Source organism: Heteronotia binoei, chromosome 19 (assembly GCF_032191835.1).
Source record: "Heteronotia binoei isolate CCM8104 ecotype False Entrance Well chromosome 19, APGP_CSIRO_Hbin_v1, whole genome shotgun sequence".
NCBI lineage: Eukaryota > Metazoa > Chordata > Lepidosauria > Squamata > Gekkonidae > Heteronotia > Heteronotia binoei.
Window position 1 is genome coordinate 18,160,660 of NC_083241.1, and position 21,191 is coordinate 18,181,850.

Genomic DNA, 21,191 nt, shown 5'->3' on the forward strand with positions numbered 1-21,191 from the left:
GGTCCAAAACCTCTTTCCTGAGCGGATCGGGCACATAGATTTTTTCATTATGTAACCAGAGCCCGTTCTCGGCTTTGATCAAGTTGGGGGGGCGGTCAGCCTCTTGTTTGTACTCCGAGAGGAATCGAGAAAGTAATTCTAAGTCCGGAGGGTCGGTCTGTTTGCCGGAGCGGGTGGTGACCCCCCCCGCGATGGCTGAGGGGGAAATTAGCGAGTCCACCACCTCCTCCCTAAGACTGTCATGTTGGGGCAGGCGGGAAAGGGCGTCCGCTAAAAAGTTCTTTGAGCCTGGGATGTGTTTCAGCACAAAGTCAAACTTAGCAAAGAAGCCTGCCCACCGGATCTGTTTTGCAGTCATTTTGCGACGCCCAGTGAGGGCTTCCAGGTTTTTGTGATCGGTCCAAATTTCGAAGGGGACTCTTGCTCCTTCAAGCCAGGAGCGCCAGGTCTTTAAGGCAAACATGACTGCAAACGCTTCTTTGTCCCAGACTGACCAGTTTCTTTGTTCATTGGAAAATTTCCTGGAAATATAGGCACATGGTCGGAGCGCCCCATCCTCCCCCCTCTGCATTAATATGGCTCCTACAGCGGCGTCGGAGGCGTCGCATTGGACCACGAAGGGCTTTAGTTCGTCAGGGTGCGCTAGCACGGGTTCGGAGGTGAAGAGGCGTTTTAGCTCAGTGAAAGCTTTTTGACAGTCCGGCGTCCACGTTAGGCGTGCGCCGGGTTTTTTAGCCTCGTCACCTTTCCCTTTGGTTTTGAGGAGTTCTGTAAGGGGGAGCATGACCGTGGCGAACCCCTTTATGAAGTCGCGGTAAAAGTTAGCGAACCCGATAAAACTTTGTAACTGCTTGCGGGTTCGAGGGGGTTCCCAGTCTAACACCGCTTGGACCTTTGCGGGGTCCATGGACAATCCCTCCCCCGACACCCGGAAGCCCAAATAATCAAGTTCGGTCTTGTAAAATTCACATTTCGACAGTTTGGCATACAGTTTGTGTTTACAAAGGGTGCTTAACACTTTTCTGACCAAAGGCACATGAGACTTTAGATCTTGTGAATAGATAATGATGTCATCAAGGTACACCACCACCCCCTTGAACAGGAAGTCCCGCAGCACTTCATTGATAAAGTTCATAAAAACGCCCGGGGCTCCCTGTAGCCCAAACGGCATGACAAGGTACTCAAATTGTCCCAGTGGGGTGTTGAAGGCTGTTTTCCATTCGTCCCCCTCTTTGATGCGGACGCGGAAGTACGCGTCCCGGAGGTCGAGTTTGGTAAATATTTTCCCCTTTGCTACAGTGTTTAACAAGTCCTTTATCAACGGGATCGGGTAGGCGTTGGACATGGAAATCCCGTTTATCGCACGAAAATCTGTGCAAAGTCTAAGCGACCCGTCCTTTTTCTTTCGGAATAGGACGGGGGCGGCATGGGGGGCTGTGGCCGGTCGAATAAAACCACGCTTTAGATTTTTGTCCAAAAACTTTCGGAGTTCCGCCTTTTCCGCCCAACCCATGGAGTACAGTTTCGCTTTGGGAAGCTGCTGCCCGGGGATTAGTTCAATGGCGCAGTCTGTAGGGCGGTGGGGCGGTAGTTCATCCGCTTCCTTCTCGCTAAATGCCAGTTTTAAGTCTCGGTACTCCTTGGGGATGGAGGCGACTTCCTCAAGTGTGAGGCACGCCCGCATGTTTTGGGGGGGGGCGTGCGGCCCCCACTCGGGGCGCCAGTGGTGATGCTCGCACCTCCAATCTGGGAACCGGACGATCTGTTCCTCCCACCTTATGTCGGGTTGGTGGCGGGCGAGCCAGGCTGAGCCAACTACCACGTCGAAAGAGCAGGAGGGGGCAATTACGAAAGTTTCAATTCCCCAATGCTCCTCGGTCCCTACCGGGACCGCCTGAGTTTCTAAAACACATGGTTCCCCCCTCATGGGCCCCCCGTCCATTTGCTGAAACTGCATCGGTTGTGGCAGGGGCGAAGTGGCTAATCCCAGCGCCTCAACTAGGCGGGGGGTGATCAAGTCCCTGTTACACCCTGAGTCGATTAGGGCTCGGGCGTGCATGAATCTCTTTAGGTTCGGGTTTAGGAGGGTAACGGCCATAAAAAGTAAACCCCCAGTTGCTCTCACCGTGAGGAGTGCCGGCTGTTGCTGGACCTGCTTTGCGGCACCCATTAAAGCAGGTCGCTGTCGTTTCCCGCCGACTCGGTGTCATCCGACTCCTCGGTCGACTCCTCGACTGCCGCCAGGCTGGTGGTAAAATCCTCGTCAGTCGCCAAGGAAGTGGCGACGGAGCCCCGACTGGGCTCCTTCGACCGGCTGCTCTTCTTCTTCTTCGGGCCCGGGGTGGTTGGCCGCGCCGTGGGTGGCGTGGATCCCGCTTTCCCAGGGCAGTTAGCAGCAAGATGATTTGGGTCCCCGCATTGGAAGCATTTGCGGGCGGGAGACGGGGTGGAGGTCGTCGGGGCCTTCTTCCCTTCAGATTTAGTTGGGGTGTGTTTGGCTCCCTTTCTCGCTAGTTGCTGTCTCCTCATCCCCACGTGTTGGAGGTTGGTCTCCACCTCCCCGGCCAGTTGGATCCAGCCGACCAGCGTATCGGGCCTTCCCTGACTGTAACAGCGGTCGAGGATGCTCGGATTCAACCCGTTGATGAACGCGGTGTATTTCATGACCTCGTTCCATCCCCTTGCTGCCGCGCAGTACCCCAGGAATTCGGTGGCGTACTCGCGGGTGGAGCGGTTGCCCTGTTCGATGCGTTGGAGGGCAGCGACCGCCTTCTCCTCCCGTAAGGGATCTCCATACTGGCGGAGCATCGCGTGCAGGAACCCTGCCACGGTAGCTAATTCGGGCTTTCTTCCCATGAAGAGCCCCACGTACCACTTGCGGGCCGCCCCTCTCAGTCGAGACGCAATGTGGTACACTCGGCTGGCTTCGGTCGGGTAATCGGCACCCCAGTGGGTGAAGAACGTGTCGCACTGGATAGTAAAGTATTCCACGTCCTCCGGATTCCCATCGAACGTAATCTTCAACTCTCTTCCCCGTCCCTCGGCCCCACCTGGCGCTCGCGGCGCCCCAGGCAGCGGCGCTGGGCCCGGTATGGCCGGCGGGATCGGGACGGGTGGCGCAGGCGGCGCCGGGGCGGCCGGGGCCCCTGGTGCAGGTGGCGCTGGCGGTGCCGGAGCCGGCGGGGCCGGAGGTGCCGGGGCTGCTGGGCCCACCGGGGCCGGCGGCGCCGGGACGGCCGGAGCTTGCGGGGCGGGGGCCGGTGGGGCGGCGGGCGGCTGCCCCAGTGGCAACACTCCATACGGTATCCCCAGGACCGCGGTTTGCAAGGTGCGGAGCTGGTCGTGGATAGCGCCCAGGTTCTGCTGCATCTCCTCGGCCATCGTCACGCGGGAGCGGTGCACGTCGCCGTGGATCTCCCGCACCCAATCGAATAATTCGTTGCGGAGGGTCCGGATCGGGTCCTCCCCCCCTCGGGGCTCCGCGCCCTCCGCCTGGCCCTCGTCGTCGTCTCCTGCCCCTCCTTCGCCCAACATGCTTCGGTACCGCTGCTCCGCGGCGTCGATGGCTGCCGTGGACTTCCGTGGGCTCCAGGTTCGCGGAGCCGGGAAAGTGGCGTCGACCGAGAAGGGCGCTGGAACCTTAATTTTGCGTCGGACCCCCGTCACGTTTGGGTCGAGCGGCGGGTCCTCCGATGGGGTGGTGGGCTCTCCGTCGTCTGGTACTTTTGCCGCCATCGGGCCAAGCCTCCAGTACAGATAAGCCACGAACAATGGGATTACTGTTATAATGTCAGAACTCAAGAACGTCAAACGGATCCCATACTTAGTTACAAAGCTAGGATTTTATTGAAGAGAACTAGGTGCTGGAAAAGGCAAGATAACAGTAATGGCGAGAGCCAGCATCAGCTTGATTTTATACACGTAAAGCAAACATCTCACAAAGCCACAATTCACATCTCAGGGCGCAGCTGTCTTCTCACCATCACTATCAGTAGAGAGGATGCCTCCCTACTTCGAAGGCCATGCTGTTCGGCTTCAAAGGGTCCCAGTGTGAGAATGTGCAGAGACAAGACATAATTCATTCTACAGCCCCAAATATTTTGGATACCAGTGGGGCAAGGTTAATTACTATTCAGGCACTCTGGGTTAAGCAGAGGTTACAACATGGAGTCAGTTTGGTTCAGTTACAATACAGCTTTAAGGCACAGTAAAACTACCATACAGCATTGGTCACATTATAGGGGACCAGCAGCAAAGATACAAGTTCTGACACTATGAAGATCTGTGGCGGGAAGTTAACTGGACAGGATTGGACCTGGTCAGGTAAGGGGGGGGGGGTGTTCCGGGGATTGTATATAATCGGGTACCCGGCCCAGCCATGTTGTCTTTGTGATGTACTAATCAATAAGGCATGTTGCCTTCAGAACATGTGGTAGGGACGTCTCTCCTTTGCCTTTGATGGCTCCGTTCTCTGTTTGGGGGCAGGTTGGGGATGGCTATCAGCCTCTCTGGAGCCGCCTCTCCGCATCCCTGACTGTTATGAAAGAGGAGTGAGGCTGGGCATGCGCGCACGAGAAGCCTGGCTTTGTGGCGAGGCAGGGGTGGGGGCAAGACAGGCTCGCACTGGACCACAGAGAAGCCATCAATCCCCTCACACCCTCCCACTGTCAGAGACTCTGCCAATGGAAGGCAGATAAGCAGTAAGTACCAAGTGCAGGAGTTTGCTGTCATAGACAACGGCCAGCAGCAGACACCCTCCCACCCAGAGACCCCCTGTGTTGCCCTGACGCCCCCTGCCATGTGCACAGAACACCTCCCCCCGGGGGCTGCAGAACTCAGAGTGCAAGTGCATCAGCTGCAGAACTCTGAGTCCACTTCATCAGCCCCCCCTTAGTGCACCGCGCCCAACAGCCCTGTGGGGTCAGGTAGGCTGTCAGCCTGGGCAGGGTGAGGGGCGGCACTCCCCTCCCTGTCCAGCCATGCGGGGGGCAGCATGGCAGCTCATAGACTGTTCTGCCCCCCAAAACCAAGTCTGCCCACCCTCCCAGGCATTCTGTCAGGCTCTGTTCATTTATGATGCTAATCAATACTGTTACTAATCATATGCTATGCTGCTAGAGAGGCCTACTAACATAGAAACGGGGTAACAAGGAGGGAGGGGGGAAGAGTAGGAAACAGCTTCCCAAGAATATCAAAGGTTGCCAAGGTCCCTTTGAAGTAGACAGTGTGCGCCAGATTCTCACCTCCTCCCCGGAGGCCCCAAGGACATTGGCGCTGGGAATTGTAACCACCAACGGAAAGATAAGGGTGGGGGGAGCACTGGGAAAGATCTCACATGCAAAGTAACCTTTTGTTTTGGGAATTAGGGGGGGTAGAAGCCATTGCTTTGATGTAGAAGAATAAATGCCAATAGCTGGAGCTGATCTCCATCAGTTCGAATACCTATCATGCTGAAGTAACTCTGAAGTATCCAATAAATGCAACTTTGTTTTAAATTACTAAGTCTGCTTTCTTGTGAGCTTCAATGAACCCACGCCTGACACATTCCCTCGGAGAGGCCACAGAGGGGGGCGGGGTTGCCCAGGGAATGTGCAGCAGCTGCCAAGCAGGAGAGACAACAGAAGGCACAGCTTAGACTTTATTTTTCCGGAACAGAGTGCAAGTCTCCCTGGCGTGCACTGGGCAGTCTCGCCGTGGGCAGGGCTCCATTCAAAGCGGCAGGCAGAAACAGCTGAGGGAGTGGCGGGGGGCCATGGAGAGATACACACAGAAGCCTCTGTGTTGGAGTCCCACCTGCAAAACGGAGATAGAGATCACCTGCAAGGGCAGTGGCTGGAAGAACAGACTGCGTTTCAGCCAGGCACTCTCTTAAAGGGACAGTCTCTGACCCACCTCCCCGTGATGGGGAAGCTGCCACACACACACAACCTGTGCTCTGCCAGGGGTTGGGAAAGCAGAAGAGGGCAGACCAAGGGAAGGGAGCCAGCAGCAGCACAGGGGAGCGGGGTCAGCAAATGCCCCCTGCCGGAGCCCACTGCCTGGTTCAAGTGCCAGAGACACTCGCACACCAAGCGGTTGAGAGCGAGGGGAGGGGAAGACTGGGAGGGGGACAGTGGAACTTACCCAGCCATGGGCGACAGTTCTCGCATGCAGAGCCTCTGGGAGCCCGGAACCTGTGGAGACCTGGAAACAAGAGCAGTTAGCCCCAGGGGAGAAACCTCTCTCTCCCCTTCACAAGACAAAGATACTGTCAAAGCAACTGCACAGTGCAGTAAGTAAAGTAAGTAAAGTAAAATTTTATTTATATCCCGCCCTCCCCCACCAAGCAGGCTCAGGGCGGCTAACAACAGGAAAAACAACAATACATTAACAAACCATTGCATTAATAAACATTAGATTAGCCTTAAAAACCAGTTAATACATTAATTAAAAACCATTATTAATCTAATTACATTAAATTAAGTTACATTAGTTAAATCTAGTTGTATTATTGTCGCTGATGCTATATCTGTCAGTTGGTATCGATGGCGAATATTTCTTGTTGTGCACTTGTAATTCAGCTATTTGGAAACGCCAGTTTAAAAAGAGTGGTCGTGCAGGCCCTGCGGAATTGATCGAGGTTCCGCAGGGCCCGCACCTCCTCTGGGAGCTGGTTCCAAAGATACGGGGCTGCAGAAGAAAAGGCCCGTGTGCAGGTGTTTTGGAGTCACCAACATGCCTGCCTGTTCCTCACTCTAAGTCTGTATGGCCGGGAGCTCACCAGAACTTCTCGCCACGTGCTCCTCTCCCTAACAACTGAGTTGTGTGAGGCCAGAGCGGAAGTATTTCTAGGAGCAGGGAGACCACGATTGGGTGCCCAAGGCGCGAGGGGATTGGCGAGGCAATCACGTCACGTCACTCCCTAAGGGGTTTATGAGCTTCCACAGCGGTTTATGAGCTTCCACACCTTTGCTTTTGGTTTCAACGAATGCCTATGGGACATGTCGCTATTTTTGCCGGTGTAACGTTGCGCCTCTCAGGGGGGCGGGTCATGGGCCAAACTGCTCAGGAAGTCACCTAAGCCTGGCCACGCCCCCAACTCCACCCCCTCCTCTGCCTGGACGCCGTACTCCGCCTCACTTCCGCCCACGCTCAGGCGCAGCCCTCAAGCGCTGCTGCCCTCAGGCAGAGCGGCGCTCGGGTGGCCCCCCGCCCACGTAACTCCCCTCCGCTGTGGCGGCGCCAGTCGTACGTCGGTGTAAACCCTTCCTGCGCCTATGTAGCAGCTCGTCTGCTCCCAAAAGACTTTCCGCTCCCCCCCCTCTGGATTGTGCTGTAAGTTTCCATATCCTCTCCCATTCTTCTAACATAATACTGTAGCCAACATTCTTAGCCCATTGAATCATGCAATCTTTCACAATCTCATCTTGCATCTTCTTTTGTAGCAAATATGAATATAATTTAGAAATTAGTTTTTCTTGGGGACCCAAAAAGATTTTGTCAAATGGATATTGTTCCATATTAAAATCTGTTATCTTATCTTTGGCATATCTAGATTCCACATGTGTTCTCAACCACCAGTTCATTTTAATCTCCATCTCTTCTACTTCTTCCTTGGTTTTCAATTATCTTTTTTCAACAGTTCCTCATATCTATAGCTCTGACCTGGTCTTATAAGATTTGGAGGTGTGAATGCTTTTACTGGGAACACCCATCTTGGAATTTCCTGGTAGACTCTTGGAATTTTCCGGTAGACTTTCTGGTAGACTCTCATTAACTATGCCTATGTCTGGTACAACTATGCCTATGTCTGGTACAACGATTTCCGGAACAAAGTAAGAGTGGCCTTCTAGTCTTTGATACCATAAATACGCATGCCAGCCCAAGGTGAGATCATGACCCTCTAACAATAATTGTCTCCTGTCATTCAGTAAGACCCAATCTCTTATCCAGGTCAGAACTGAAGCTTTGTAATACAGTTGCCAGTAGGGAAGCCCCAAGCGCGCTCTTAACTTAGAGTCCTGTAAGGTCTTCAGTTTAATTCTTGGTTTTTTCTTTTGACAGATGCAGTCGAAAATCATTTTATTCAATTCTGGGAAAAACACATTAGTTAGAAGCACAGGTATAGTTTGGTATAAAAATAACAATCTTGGTAGAATATTCATTTTCACTGAAGCTATTCTTCCCATTAGTTCAGATTCTGCCATTTACCCAAATCTTTTTTAATCTCTTTAAGCAGTTTATCATAATTATCCATCTTAAGACTGCTACATTTGTTTGTAATATATATGCCCAAATATTTAATTCTTTTCTCATAAGAAAATCCTGATTTTTGTTGGAGTAATTGAATTTGTTCTATCGTAATATTCTTGGTCAAAAACTTTGTTTTATGGTAGTTTATCTTTAGTCCAGCCCAATGGCCAAATGGATTAATCTTATTTATCAAAAGGTCAATTGAGTCAAAATGGTTGTTCTAGTATAAAAACCAAATCATCTGCAAAAGCTCTCAATTTGTATTGTTCACCCTTGATCAAGGCTCCCTTAATGCTTGAGTCTTCTCTTACTTGATTATTCAATATCTCTAAACACAAAAGCAATGGTAACAGGGGGTAACCTTGTCTTGTACCCTTTTTAATAGGAATTGCTTCTGTTAGGTCTCCATTCACCATCACCTTTGCCCTTTGTAAGGAGTATATTGATTGTATCGCTCTCAAAAAATCCTCACCACATTCCATAGCCTTCAGCTGTTGAAACATAAATTGTCAATTCACATTATCGAAGGCCTTCTCTACATCCAAACAAATTAATGCTAATTGTTTCTCAGGGTGATTCTCATAATATTCCATTATATTACATACTGTTCTGACATTATCTTTCAAATATCTCTTGGGGAGAAAACCTGCCTGATCTCAATGTATTGTAGTCGATAAGACCTTCTTTAAGTGTTGTGCCAACATTGAAGCAAAAATTTTGTAATCCACATTTAAAAGGGAGATAGGCCAGAAACTTTTTATGTCTTTCAAGTCTGCATCCTCTTTCAGAATTCAGGATATTGTGGCCTCTTGCCACAAGGCTGGTATTTGAGCTTCTTTTTGAATCTTTTCAATAAGACATTTAAATGGTATCAACAAACAATCTTCAAAAACTTTATAGAACTCTGTAGATAACCCATCTGGGCCCGGTGATTTACCATTCTTTTGAGATGCCATTGCCTCTCCCACTTCTCTTATCGTTATTGGTTCGTTTAAAATTTTCCGTTGTTCTTCTGTAAATTTGTTGAGGTTGTTCTGTTCAATATATTCTAAGTCTTCCTTTTGGACTTGTTTAGCTTCATGAAGTCTTTATGAAATTGTTCCACTATTCTACTTATCTCCTGTTTTTGAAATGCCTCTTTATTATTTTCGTCTTTCAACACTGGTATTATTTTTTTGGCACTCTCTTTTTTCAATCTATAGGCCAACCATCTTCTCAGTTTGTTGGCATATTCAAAATAGTTTTGTCTGGTGAATCTCAATTTTTTTCTGTTTCCTCTATAAGTAATAGATTAAGCTGATGTATTTTTTAAATTTTATTTTGAAATTCCTGTTTTATAGGTTGTGATTTCAATTTTTTCCCAGCTTTTTCTGCTTGCAACATTAGTTTTCGAAAGTTTTCGGTTCTTTCCTTCTTTTTCTTGGCATTGAATCTAATTGCTAGACCCCTGAAATATGCTTTAGCTGTGTCCCATACTACTTGCATCTTCACATCTTGGGTTATATTCTGTTTGAAAAAGGATTTCATTTCTGCCTTAGTATCTTGAAGGAAGACTTTATCTTTTAAGATTTAAGTATTTAACCTCCAGGTTCTTCTCAACTGTATTCCCTTGAGTTTTATCATTACAGGATTATGATCTGATATGACTGCTGGTTGGATTTCCGTCTTGACAAGGTCTTTAACCAAATTTGTAGATTTGCATATGTCAATTCTTGACCACGAGTGATAACACACAGAATAATATGTGAAGTCTCTTGAATTTGGATATCTTGTTCTCCATGCATCAACTAATTCCACTTCTTCTGCAAGCTTCCAAAAACTTGTTGGTAGTTGGAGTCCTTTGACTTTAGTATATTTTTGTGTTTTATTGTCCAGCTGTCTATCACAAACTGCATTAAAATCACCTATTAAACAGTATTCTGCATAGTCCAGGTTTACTAGCTTTAAATGTAAATTTTCAAAGAAATTTTCTTGACACTCATTCGGTGCATAAATATTTACAAGCAGAATGTTTTTACTATCCACCACCATCTCCACTAATAAAATTCTTCCATCTTCTGAAGCATACTGCAGCTGTGGGTTAAATTTGTCCTTTATATAAATTGTCAGGCCCCTTTTCTTTTTGTTTGAATCTGTTGCTGTAAATAAATTACTAAGTTTTTTGTTTCTCAGGAGATGTTGGTCTTTCGTCAAGATATAGGTTTCTTGTAGGCAAATTATATCCGACTCTAATTTTGCTAAATATTTAAAGGTCTTCCTCCTTTTAGTAGGCGAATTGAGTCCATTCACATTAATAGAGACAATTGAAGCCATTATGAATTGTTCTTATCACTATCTTTTTTATCTGTTTTAGTCTGCAGTCTTGTTGGACATTTCCTTGTTCCGCTGGAGTCCTCTTCATCTGAAATATCTTCTTCTTCCTCATCCTCTTCCTTCTTTTTCTTCCTTTCTCTCTTCTCAATTTTCTCCAGGAAATTTTTGGCTTTGAATGTAGTTTATCCTGTACCTAGTCTCCTCATATGTAAAAAGTAGGCCTTCGGGCATTAGCCACATGTAAGGAATTTCTCTTTTTCTCAGAAAGTTTGTCAAATTCAGATATTCTCTTCTTTTTTGCCTAACTTGCCATGGAACTTCTCTCAAGATCTTCACCGTATTTCCTGCTATTGTCACTGGGTTGTCTCTCGTTTGTTTCAGAATATTGTCTCTAGTTTTCTTCTTTGTAAGCTTCAAATGAATCTCACCAGGCAGTTTGTTCTGTCTTGTGAAGCTTGATGGAATCCGCTTAGGTTGATCAAATTCCTCTTCCATCTTATCAGGTGTAAAATCTCTGAGAGGGCTTCAGTTAGTATTTTCAGAAGATCTTTGGATTTTTCTTCTGGTACAAACCGCAGCATGTATGAAGAAATCTACTATCATATGCTTTCTGCTCCTTTTCCAGTTGTTCCACCTTTTGACTATTATCTGCCACCTGTGCATCTAGGACCTTCAAAGCTTTATTAGTCTCTGCTGTTTGTTTTCTGTTCTCTTGAAGTTCTTGTTGTCAGAACTTGTAATTATTGAACTCTATGATTGTAATGCCTGCTTAGCTTAGCTGAATCTATATTGTAACTGTTAGGAAATAGCTAGCCTTGTATCTAGTAGTGTGCACAAATGCTTCGCATTCCAAGCCAACTGGAGGGTGACGGGGAGTCCTTGGGAAACATCTGCCAGTAACCTTTGAAGCTGCCTCCCCCTCTCCTCTCTCATCGATAAGAAGCCTTGGAAACCAAGCAGGGCCTCTTGAGGGGTGGGAACCAGTTTGTTATTGCAACTAGAATAACTTAAAGAATGTAACTGCTGCTGAGCTCGTCATCAGAATCAACTTGCCTTCTACCTGTACTGTTCTCAATAAATGCTTAGACTTTAACCAGAGTCATGGGCCTCGTTTGAAGTTCTTCAAGTTCTGACATTTTGATTCTGATCCTATTTTTGAGCTTATCCGAACTGGGAACCTTGGCTAGATGGCTAAAAGGGCACCAGATAACGGAGAGCCCACCAACAAACCCATGGAGGCAGATCTCTGGGCCCTGATGGAAGAGATCCAGGCCAGCCATGTCCAGATCACCTGAGAAATCCGGGAACAGCTGGACGCGATCCGGAGGCAGACCGGAGCCCGAGAGGGACCACGGGGCGCGCCGGCCCCGCTACCCCCGCCGGCACCGCCACCACCCGCCGGCCCCGCAGCACCGGGGCCCCCCGCGGTGCCGGTTGCCCCAGCAGCCCCAGCCCCCGCGGGACCGCCACCAGTAGTGCCGGTCGCCCCGGCTGGAGGGGATGGGGGAGGACACCGGGAGCTGAAGATTACCTTCAACGGAGACGGGGAAGCGGTGGAATACTTTACGATCCAGTGCAACACGTTTTTCACACACTGGGGAGCGGGCTACCCCACGGAAGCAAGCCGCGTAGCCCACATCGCCTCCCGACTGAGGGGACCGGCTCAGAAATGGTACGTGGGGCTTTACACGGGACGGAAGCCCGAACTGGCCACCGTGGCAGAGTTCCTGCAGGCGATGCTCCGACAGTACGGAGATCCCCTGCGGGAGGAGAAGGCCATCGCGGCTCTACAAAGAATAGAGCAAGGGAACCGTACAACGCGTGAGTACGCTACCGAGTTCATGGACCACTGTGCGGCGGCCAGGGGTTGGAACGAAGTGATGAAGTATACCGCGTTCAAGAACGGCCTGAACGCGGACATTCTAGATCGGTGCTACCACCAAGGGAGGCCCGATACCTTGGTGGGTTGGATTCAGCTGGCGGGGGAGGTGGAAACCGACCTCCAACATGTGGAGATGCGGCGTCGGCAGCAAGGCAAGAAGGGGGGGAAGCAGAGTCCCGCATCCGGCAAGCCCGAAGGGAAGCGGGCCCCCGCGACCTCGACCCCCACCACCGCGGCTCGCAAGTGCTTCAAGTGTGGGGACCCGAATCACCTAGCCGCCAACTGCCCGGCGAGGCAAACGCCGACCCCTACTCAGCCCAAGCCGGCACCCACCGTGCAGAAGAAGAATGGCAGCCGCTCCAAGGAGCCCAGCCGGGGCGCCGTCGCCACATCCTTGGCGATTGACGAGGATGTTACCACCATAGAGGAGTCCTGGGACCAGGAGCCGGCGGGAAACGACAGCGACCTGCTTTAATCGGTGCCGCAAAGCAGGTCCAGAAAACGCCGGCACTACTGACGGTGAGAGTTACCGGGGGGTTATTGTTCATGGCGGTCACCCTCCTGAACCCCAACCTCAAGCGGTTTATGCATGCCCGCGCCCTAATCGATTCCGGGTGCACCCGAGACATTATCACCCCGCGCCTAGTGGAAGCGCTGGGACTAGCCACGTCCCCCCTCCCCCATCCCATCCAATTTGAACAGATGGACGGGTCAACCATGAGAGGGGAACCTTGCACCCTAGAAACCCAAGCTACCCCCGTGGGGACGGAGGAGCACTGGGGAATAGAGACTTTCGTCATAGCCCCGTCCTCCTCTTTTGATGTAGTGGTGGGAGCAGGGTGGCTGGCTAGACACCAACCGGACATTCGGTGGGCCGAACAAATCGTACGATTCCCGAACTGGCGGTGTGAGCACCACCATTGGAACACCGAGTGGGGTCCGAAGGCCCCTCCTCAGAACGAGAGACTCTGCCTCACCCTTGAGGAAATAGGGTCGACCCCCAAAGAATACAGGGACTTAAGGAAAGCCTTCAGTGAGCGGGAGGCTGACGAGCTCCCTCCCCACCGCCCTACGGACTGTGCTATCGAACTAATCCCAGGGCAGACATTACCGAAGGCGAAACTGTATTCCATGGGGTGGGCAGAAAAAGCGGAACTGAGAAAATTCATTGACAAAAATTTGAAGCGGGGTTTCATTCGGCCGGCCACGGCCCCCCATGCAGCCCCTGTTCTATTCCGCAAGAAAAAGGACGGGGGGCTTAGACTTTGCACAGATTTTCGCGGGATAAACGGGATCTCCATGTCCAATGCTTATCCGATCCCGCTGATAAGAGACTTATTGAACACTGTGGCCGAGGGAAAAATCTTCACCAAGCTCGATCTCCGAGACGCGTATTTCCGCGTGCGGATTAAAGAAGGAGACGAGTGGAAAACGGCGTTCAATACACCCATGGGACAATTTGAATATTTGGTGATGCCCTTCGGGCTTCAAGGGGCGCCAGGGGTTTTCATGAACTTTATAAATGAAGTGCTGAGGGAATTCTTGTATAAGGGGGTGGTGGTGTACCTTGATGACCCTCACCGGCCGTCGCAAGCTGACTGCAAAACAAATCCGGTGGGCGGGATTCTTTGCTAAATTTGACTTCGTGCTAAAGCATATCCCCGGCATCAAAAACTTTTTGGCCGACGCGCTCTCGCGTATGCCCCAGCACGACAGTCAAAGAGAGGAGGTGATAGATTCCCTGATCCCCCCAGACCAAGTAGCGGGAGGAGTCACCACTCGATCAGGGAAAACAACCGGAGTCCCGGAACTGAAGGGGAAAGACCGGTTCGTGGCCGAGACGGAAGCAGAGGGAGGGGATCGGCCCAAACGGGTAGAAAAGGGAGAAGGGGGGCTTTGGTATTACAATGGGAAGATCTATGTGCCCAGAACCCTGCGAAAAGAAGTACTGGAAAACTGCCACTCAAGCAGGCTAGCAGGGCACTTTGGTTATGTGAAAACCCTGAACCTAGTCACGAGACAGTTCTGGTGGCCCAAATTGAAAAGAGATGTGTCAGAATTCGTGATTTCATGCCCCACATGCATCATGGCGAAACGGAGGGGGGGGAAACCACCGGGCCACCTTATTCCCCTACCGACCGCCACGCGACCATGGGCGGTGGTCTCGATGGATTTCATAGTCGAGCTACCCCCCTCTCAAGGGAAAACGGTGATACTGGTGGTGGTAGATACTTTTTCCAAACAAGCCCATTTCATCCCATGCAAGCAGCTCCCCACTGCTAAGAAATTGGCGCACCTTTTCTTTAATCACGTGGTCCGCCTCCACTCATTCCCAGATAAGGTAATTAGTGACCGCGGGCCGCAGTTCGTTGCCAACTTCTGGCGGGAGTTTTGCAAACTCACAGGCATAGAGCAGGGGCTAAGCTCTGCCTACCACCCCCAGACAGACGGACAGACGGAGAGGGTGAACGGCCTGCTGGAACAGTACCTTAGGTGCTACATCAACTACCAGCAGACCAATTGGGTGGAGCTATTGCCTTTTGCAGAATACGGGTACAACAACAGCTTACACAGTTCCACCAAAACTTCCCCTTCCAGGTCGTCAATGGCTACGAAGGAAAGCCCGTCCCTCTCCTTTCCCCGACCGAAAACGCCACTGAGCCCACCTCTTGTCAACAATGGTGGGAGGGGATCCAGAAGGGCTGGAAGGTGATACAGGAGAACCTGGAGAGAGCTAAAGAAGATTATAAAAAGCATTTCGACCGGAAGCACTCCCCCCAGTGGGAATTCAAGGAAGGGGACTCAGTATTTCTCTCCACCATGAACCTTCCCCTTTCCCAAAAGTGTCGGAAACTGACTTACAAATACCTTGGTCCCTTCAAAATAAAACGCGTGATCAATAAGGTCACCGTGGAACTAGAGTTGCCCAAAATGTTTAGTAAGATCCACCCGGTGTTTCACTGTAGCCTTCTTCGTAAAGACCCGGGGGCCACGCCCTGGCACCCGCGCCCCCCCGAACCGCCCCCTACTCGCGTGAGGGGCCAGAGCCACCATGAGGTGCAGGAAATCCTAGACTCCAGGGTCCAACGTGGAGTGTTGCACTATCTGATACGGTGGAAACACTTCCCCCCGAGCTGCGATGAGTGGGTCAAAGCCGGTGACGTGTCTGCCCCACAACTGCTTAAGAGATTCCACCAACTGTACCCGCACAAGCCCCGGGCGGGGAGCCTAGGGGGGGCAGTATGTCAGAACTTGTAATTATTGAACTCTATGATTGTAATGCCTGCTTAGCTTAGCTGAATCTATATTGTAACTGTTAGGAAATAGCTAGCCTTGTATCTAGTAGTGTGCACAAATGCTTCGCATTCCAAGCCAACTGGAGGGTGACGGGGAGTCCTTGGGAAACATCTGCCAGTAACCTTTGAAGCTGCCTCCCCCTCTCCTCTCTCATCGATAAGAAGCCTTGGAAACCAAGCAGGGCCTCTTGAGGGGTGGGAACCAGTTTGTTATTGCAACTAGAATAACTTAAAGAATGTAACTGCTGCTGAGCTCATCATCAGAATCAACTTGCCTTCTACCTGTACTGTTCTCAATAAATGCTTAGACTTTAACCAGAGTCATGGGCCTCGTTTGAAGTTCTTCAAGTTCTGACACTTGTTTAATCTCCGCCATCTGCTCTCCTATATTATCTACCTTGCTTGTCAATTGTGCTATTGCAGTTAAAAGAGTATTTTGCATATCTTTCATATCACCCTGCATGGGTACCAGTGTAAACTTCCCAGGACCAGATGTCACGCTAGGCGACGGAATCGTGGGTCTACCTTCTTGGTTCTCTTTTTTCCTTTGGACCTCCTTAAGACCAGTAGTCAAATTATTGTCCATCCTCTCCAGTATACTGGACCTCACAGCCAAAAACTTTAAATGTTTCTACTTAACCAATTTGTTTTGAACACAGTGCTCCTATTTATATCAACACACCCACTGTTCAGCCATAATATCAATATTATGGAAAAGTAGTAACTTGTTTAGGAGCAAAGCCTTCTTACATGTATCTACACTTTAACACGCCCCAACAAATAGTAACCATTAAACAATTTTTTTAACAGCCTCTGGTTATCACCAACCCCAGACAATCAAACTCACAATAACAGTGGCCTGTATTGCGTTCTCACAATAGATAGTTGAGCTCAGTCTAGACCATTTTATCCTTAATTCAGATCTAATAGAATTGTCACTCCTTGTTTTACAGCAGTTCAGTCAAACAATCCAAGACCAGAACTATAAATTGTAATCCAAAACTGTCAGATCCAAATAGTCAGACTCCGTTCTAAAAAAACCACACAAAAATAGCAGATTGAACTTTAAAAATACACAACCCAGCTGCAAAGGGCAGTAGACTCTTGTGTCCAGGAAGCCAAAAAGAGTAGCACAAAATCCAGATTAAATGAAAGAAAAAACAAAACAAAAATCCACCAGAGCATTCAAAACAGTCAAGTTATCATTATAATCCAACCATTAGGCACACAGAAAAATCAAACAAAAAAAGACCCATATATCCCAACAACAGATTTATAATCCACAAAAATAGACAATGTAAACACAAGGGGGGGGGAGGTAGAAAACAAAGCACTTCCCGTCTTCCCACAAGCTCTCTCTTGTAATCCCCTGAGCAAGAAATCTCTCATGCCTATTTGGAGTCAGCAAACTTTATTCCATAAAACTCCCTTCCTCTTCTTCTCCAACAGTGTTATTAACCATTTAAGACCAGCCAAGTTTTATTCAGAACATAGATTTTCCCAGGAAGCTATTGATTTCACTGCCTGGTATATTCACTAGAAGTCTGCTGGTCAGTTACCAGTATACAAGTCAAGTTTTCTGGAAATTCTGATTAGTTTTACACCAACAAATTTTCTTCTTGGAATAAGGTTGGTGTGGACTTGGAAGAAATTAAGATCCTGAGCAAGTCACTTGAAAACAGATGGGAATCAAGGCAAGAAACTTTTAGAAGCCTTTGCTTGGGGAAGAGGGAAACTGGGTAGCCCCCCCCACTTTCCCCCTTTCACGCCGCTCTTCTTGGTTTCTCCAGCCTCCGAAAGGAAAAGAAAATGATATGACTTATAATCAGCAGAGGAATCACCAAGTCCAGTCCAGACCAATCATGCAGAATCCAAAGTTACAGATGAGAAAGAAGATTGAAAGAGTTCGGTATTCAACCCTAGCGCCATTTAAAATGGCGACCAAGGGCAGCGATGCTTGCAGCGAGGAGGGGATCGGGATACAGCCGCTGCTGATCATCCCGTCCCGCTCCTCAAGCTGCCTGCCTGCACGGACCCCTCTGGGATCCGAGACGCGAGTCCCCCCCACTGTGGGAAGGCTCCTCTGCTGCCTGATTAGGGGGCTATCCTTGGGAACTGACCTGGGAAGCTCCTTACCTCGGGGTGCTGAAACCGGAAACCGTGGGAAGTTTAACTGGCCAGGATTGGACCTGGCCAGGTAAGGGGGTTGTTCCGGGGATTGTATATAAGCAGAGACCCGCCATGTTGTCTTTGTGATGTACTACCCAATAAAGCATGTTGCCTTCGGAATGTCTCGGAACTCAGTACATTACACTCACCATATTTATCCTGCCTTTCTTTTCCAGCACACTGGAGAAGGCCACAGTGGTGAGGACACAGGCTGCCAGAGAGCAGTAGGTGTTAATGGCGGCTCGGTGCTGTGCATCCCCATGATTGGAGATGGCTGAGTTGAAGCTAGGCCAATATATCCACAGGAACAGGGTGCCTAGAACAGGATACAAGGAACTGAGAGTGCATCTCATAGTGACCACACAAGCAGTTCACAAAGGAGAGGTTAATATTGGAGATGGGACAGGAAATGGAAGAGAATAGAAAGTTTCAAGATAAAGTGGAGGAACAGGAAACAGCCAATTGTGCAAAAAAAAAATTTTTTTAAGCAACTGGATTAGCTCTAAATACCATGTTTCTTCCACTATCATATTCCCTTGTTTCCTTTAGGGAGAGATTCAAACCTTTCATGTGGTTCAGATATTGCTTGGGTAAAATTGGGTGAAAGAGCCCCATGGCGCAGAGTGGTAAAGCTGCAGTACTGCAGTCAGAGCCCTGTGTTCACGACCTGAGTTTGATTCCAGTGGAAGCTGGTTCAGGTAGCCAGCTCCAGGTTGACTCCGCCTTCCATCCTTCTGAGGTGGGTAAAATGAGTACCCAGCTTGCTGGGGGGAAAGTGTAGATGACTGGGGAAGGCAATAGCAAACCACCCCGTAAAAAGTCTGCCATGAAAATGTTGTGAAAGCAACATCAAAAACGACTGGTGCTTGCACAGGGGATTACCTTTACCTTTTTAAAATTTGAAGACATTTTGGTAAGAGACACATTATTTTCTCTAATTCTGATCATAAAATCTAGGAACTTTTTTAAAAAAGAGAATTTCTTTGGATATCAAATTCTAGATGTCATTCTATCACAACCTGCTTCTGAATGCACATCACACAAGTTGCTTTACACTGAGCCAGGCCATTGCTCTGTCATGGAGCATATTTGTCTATACTGACTGGCAGCAGCTCTTCAGGGTCTCAGGTGGAGATCTTTCAAATCACCTCCTAAATAGAGGCCTTTTAAACTGGATTGTCAGGGACTGAACCCAGGACCTCCTGCAAGCAAAACTGGTATTCTACCACTGAGCCTACACCCCACCCATGACATTGAAGAATATAGCACGTTACAGTTCTCAAGAAGCACAGAGGCCTTTTGTTTCAAGTTGTCTCCTGGGCAAGAGAAAGGGGTCATTTCAGAAAGCTTGAGAATGAAGATAGGGGACAGGATAGCCTGAGCTCATCTTCCCTGAGCTTAACCACCACAAAAGCTGAAAGCAACTTTGGGAACACCCCAGTCTGAAGACCAGCTCACCAATCATGGAGAAGAGGTCAGAGTGGTAGACGGAACCCTGTTTGTCTTTGGTCTGATCCAGGTTTGGTCGATACAAGATGGCAGTTACCGTTAGACCAAAGTAAGCCCCAAAAGTGTGGATGGTCATTGATCCACCAGCATCTTTTACCTGATGTTTTGGAAAAGAAAAAGGTTCAGTCTGGAAAACATTCTCTCCACACCAAGTGGAAGGTTCTTTGAGAGCCTCCTGGATACCAGTAAATTTTCTCAACTGCAGCAAAAGGACATTTAGTACTCAAAACATGGAAGTTGTTGGCCACGTGCAAAATTAAGAGTCACCTTCCTGGGGATGGTTCAAGGCAGGGCTTTTTTTGCAGCAGGAACTCCTTTGCATATTAGGTCACACACCTCTGATGTAGCCAATCCTCTAACAGCTTACAGGGTTCTTAGTACAGGACCTATTGTAAGCTCTTGGAGAATTGGCTACAACAAGGGGTGTGGCCTAATATGCAAAGGAGTTCCTGCTACAAAAAAAGCCCAGGTTCAAGGCATTCTAAGACCGCAACTTCTCAACCCATCACTACTGGCTTTGTTTGCACCTGGGCAGCAGAGGGGCAGGCCCAAGCATCACCTGTGCTGTTGACAGCGATCTGAACTCTTGCAGTACCTCAACACCCTTCACACTGTGCTGGCTTCTTCAGTCACTGAGCTTGAGAATTGGCCCTATGGTTTGTAAAATCAGACAAAAGGCCCACCTAATGCTGCAGTTTGTTTCCTTGCAGGAACCAGCCAAAGATGACGGCTTGGTCCCCTATACCAATGTCAGCTACAATTTCCCTTGGTTGATCAACTGGTCTCTTCTGTACCCTTCCCAGTTTCAGAAAAGCCTCACTTAGATGAGGTCTGCATGAAATATGAGTGCACAAGCAATTCCTTTAGAGCCATGTCTATTTTCAGCCCCTTTTCTAATTGTTCCAAGGTATGAAGGCTAGCGTGGCATAGAGGTTAGAATGTCAGACTAAGACCTGGGATGGCTGGATTTGAGTCCCCTTGCTCTGCCACGGTAGCCCACTGAGTGACCTTGGGCCCATCACAATCTCTCAGCCTAACCTACCTCTATGAAGGAGGGAGAACAGTGAAAAATCACTCTAGATCCCCAATCGGGGAGATTTTTTAAAGTTTGCTTCCCCCCCCCCCTCCGCTGCTGCAATATGTTGAAGGCTTAACAGTACCTTATTTTGGGGATCCATGACAGACTCATCCAATGTATTTTTTAAAGCCGCCATGGAGGGAGAGAACCACAGACTGAACCAGGGTCATGGGGCCGAACTTTCCCCATTGCCCCTTCAAATGTAATTAGGTGGGGGTGGGGGGAGTAGGCATCCACCTGCAGCAGAGAGAGCAAGGATCTTTCCCTTGACCTGCTTACAACCTGTTTCATATCTGTTGTACTTCTGAGTGTACTTGAGTGTTTCTTTAGAAAAAAAGAAACAATATAAATATAAGAAAGAAAGAAATCTATATGAAAGATGTAGAAATAATTAAATTCCTGTTGATTAATACCTGGCCCTATTAATTGATTTCAATACCACTGAAGATGAAACTACGATGATTTTAGTCAAAGAAGAATGTTTTCTAGGGCTTGCAAAAACAGGAACAAGATGCTGTCAAGTTGCAACCCCATCCAACGGGCATTCCAGGCAAGAGACAAAGCAGAGATAAGTTTGTCATTGCTTTCCTCTGCATAGCAACCACAAGTCTTCTGTGGTGGTCTCCCATCCCAGTACTGACCAAGGCCTATTCAGGCTGCTTGCAAAATCAAGGGGGCTTTTAACTGAAAGCAAAAGCTGTCTTATGTTCCG

The 21,191-nt window shown here is 49.0% G+C and overlaps 1 protein-coding gene across 1 annotated transcript in view; it reads right to left on the reverse strand.

The window, feature by feature from the left end:
* The window catches only part of RHCG (Rh family C glycoprotein), a 78,776-nt gene that overhangs the window by 26,473 nt on the left and 31,112 nt on the right, over positions 1 to 21,191 (reverse strand). Inside the window, exons 4-5 of the mRNA XM_060260219.1 lie at positions 19,351 to 19,498; positions 18,042 to 18,208 (exon numbers count right to left, since the gene is read on the reverse strand). Of these exons, the coding sequence (XP_060116202.1) occupies positions 18,042 to 18,208; positions 19,351 to 19,498 (315 nt within the window). The remainder of the gene's footprint in view (positions 1 to 18,041; positions 18,209 to 19,350; positions 19,499 to 21,191) is intronic.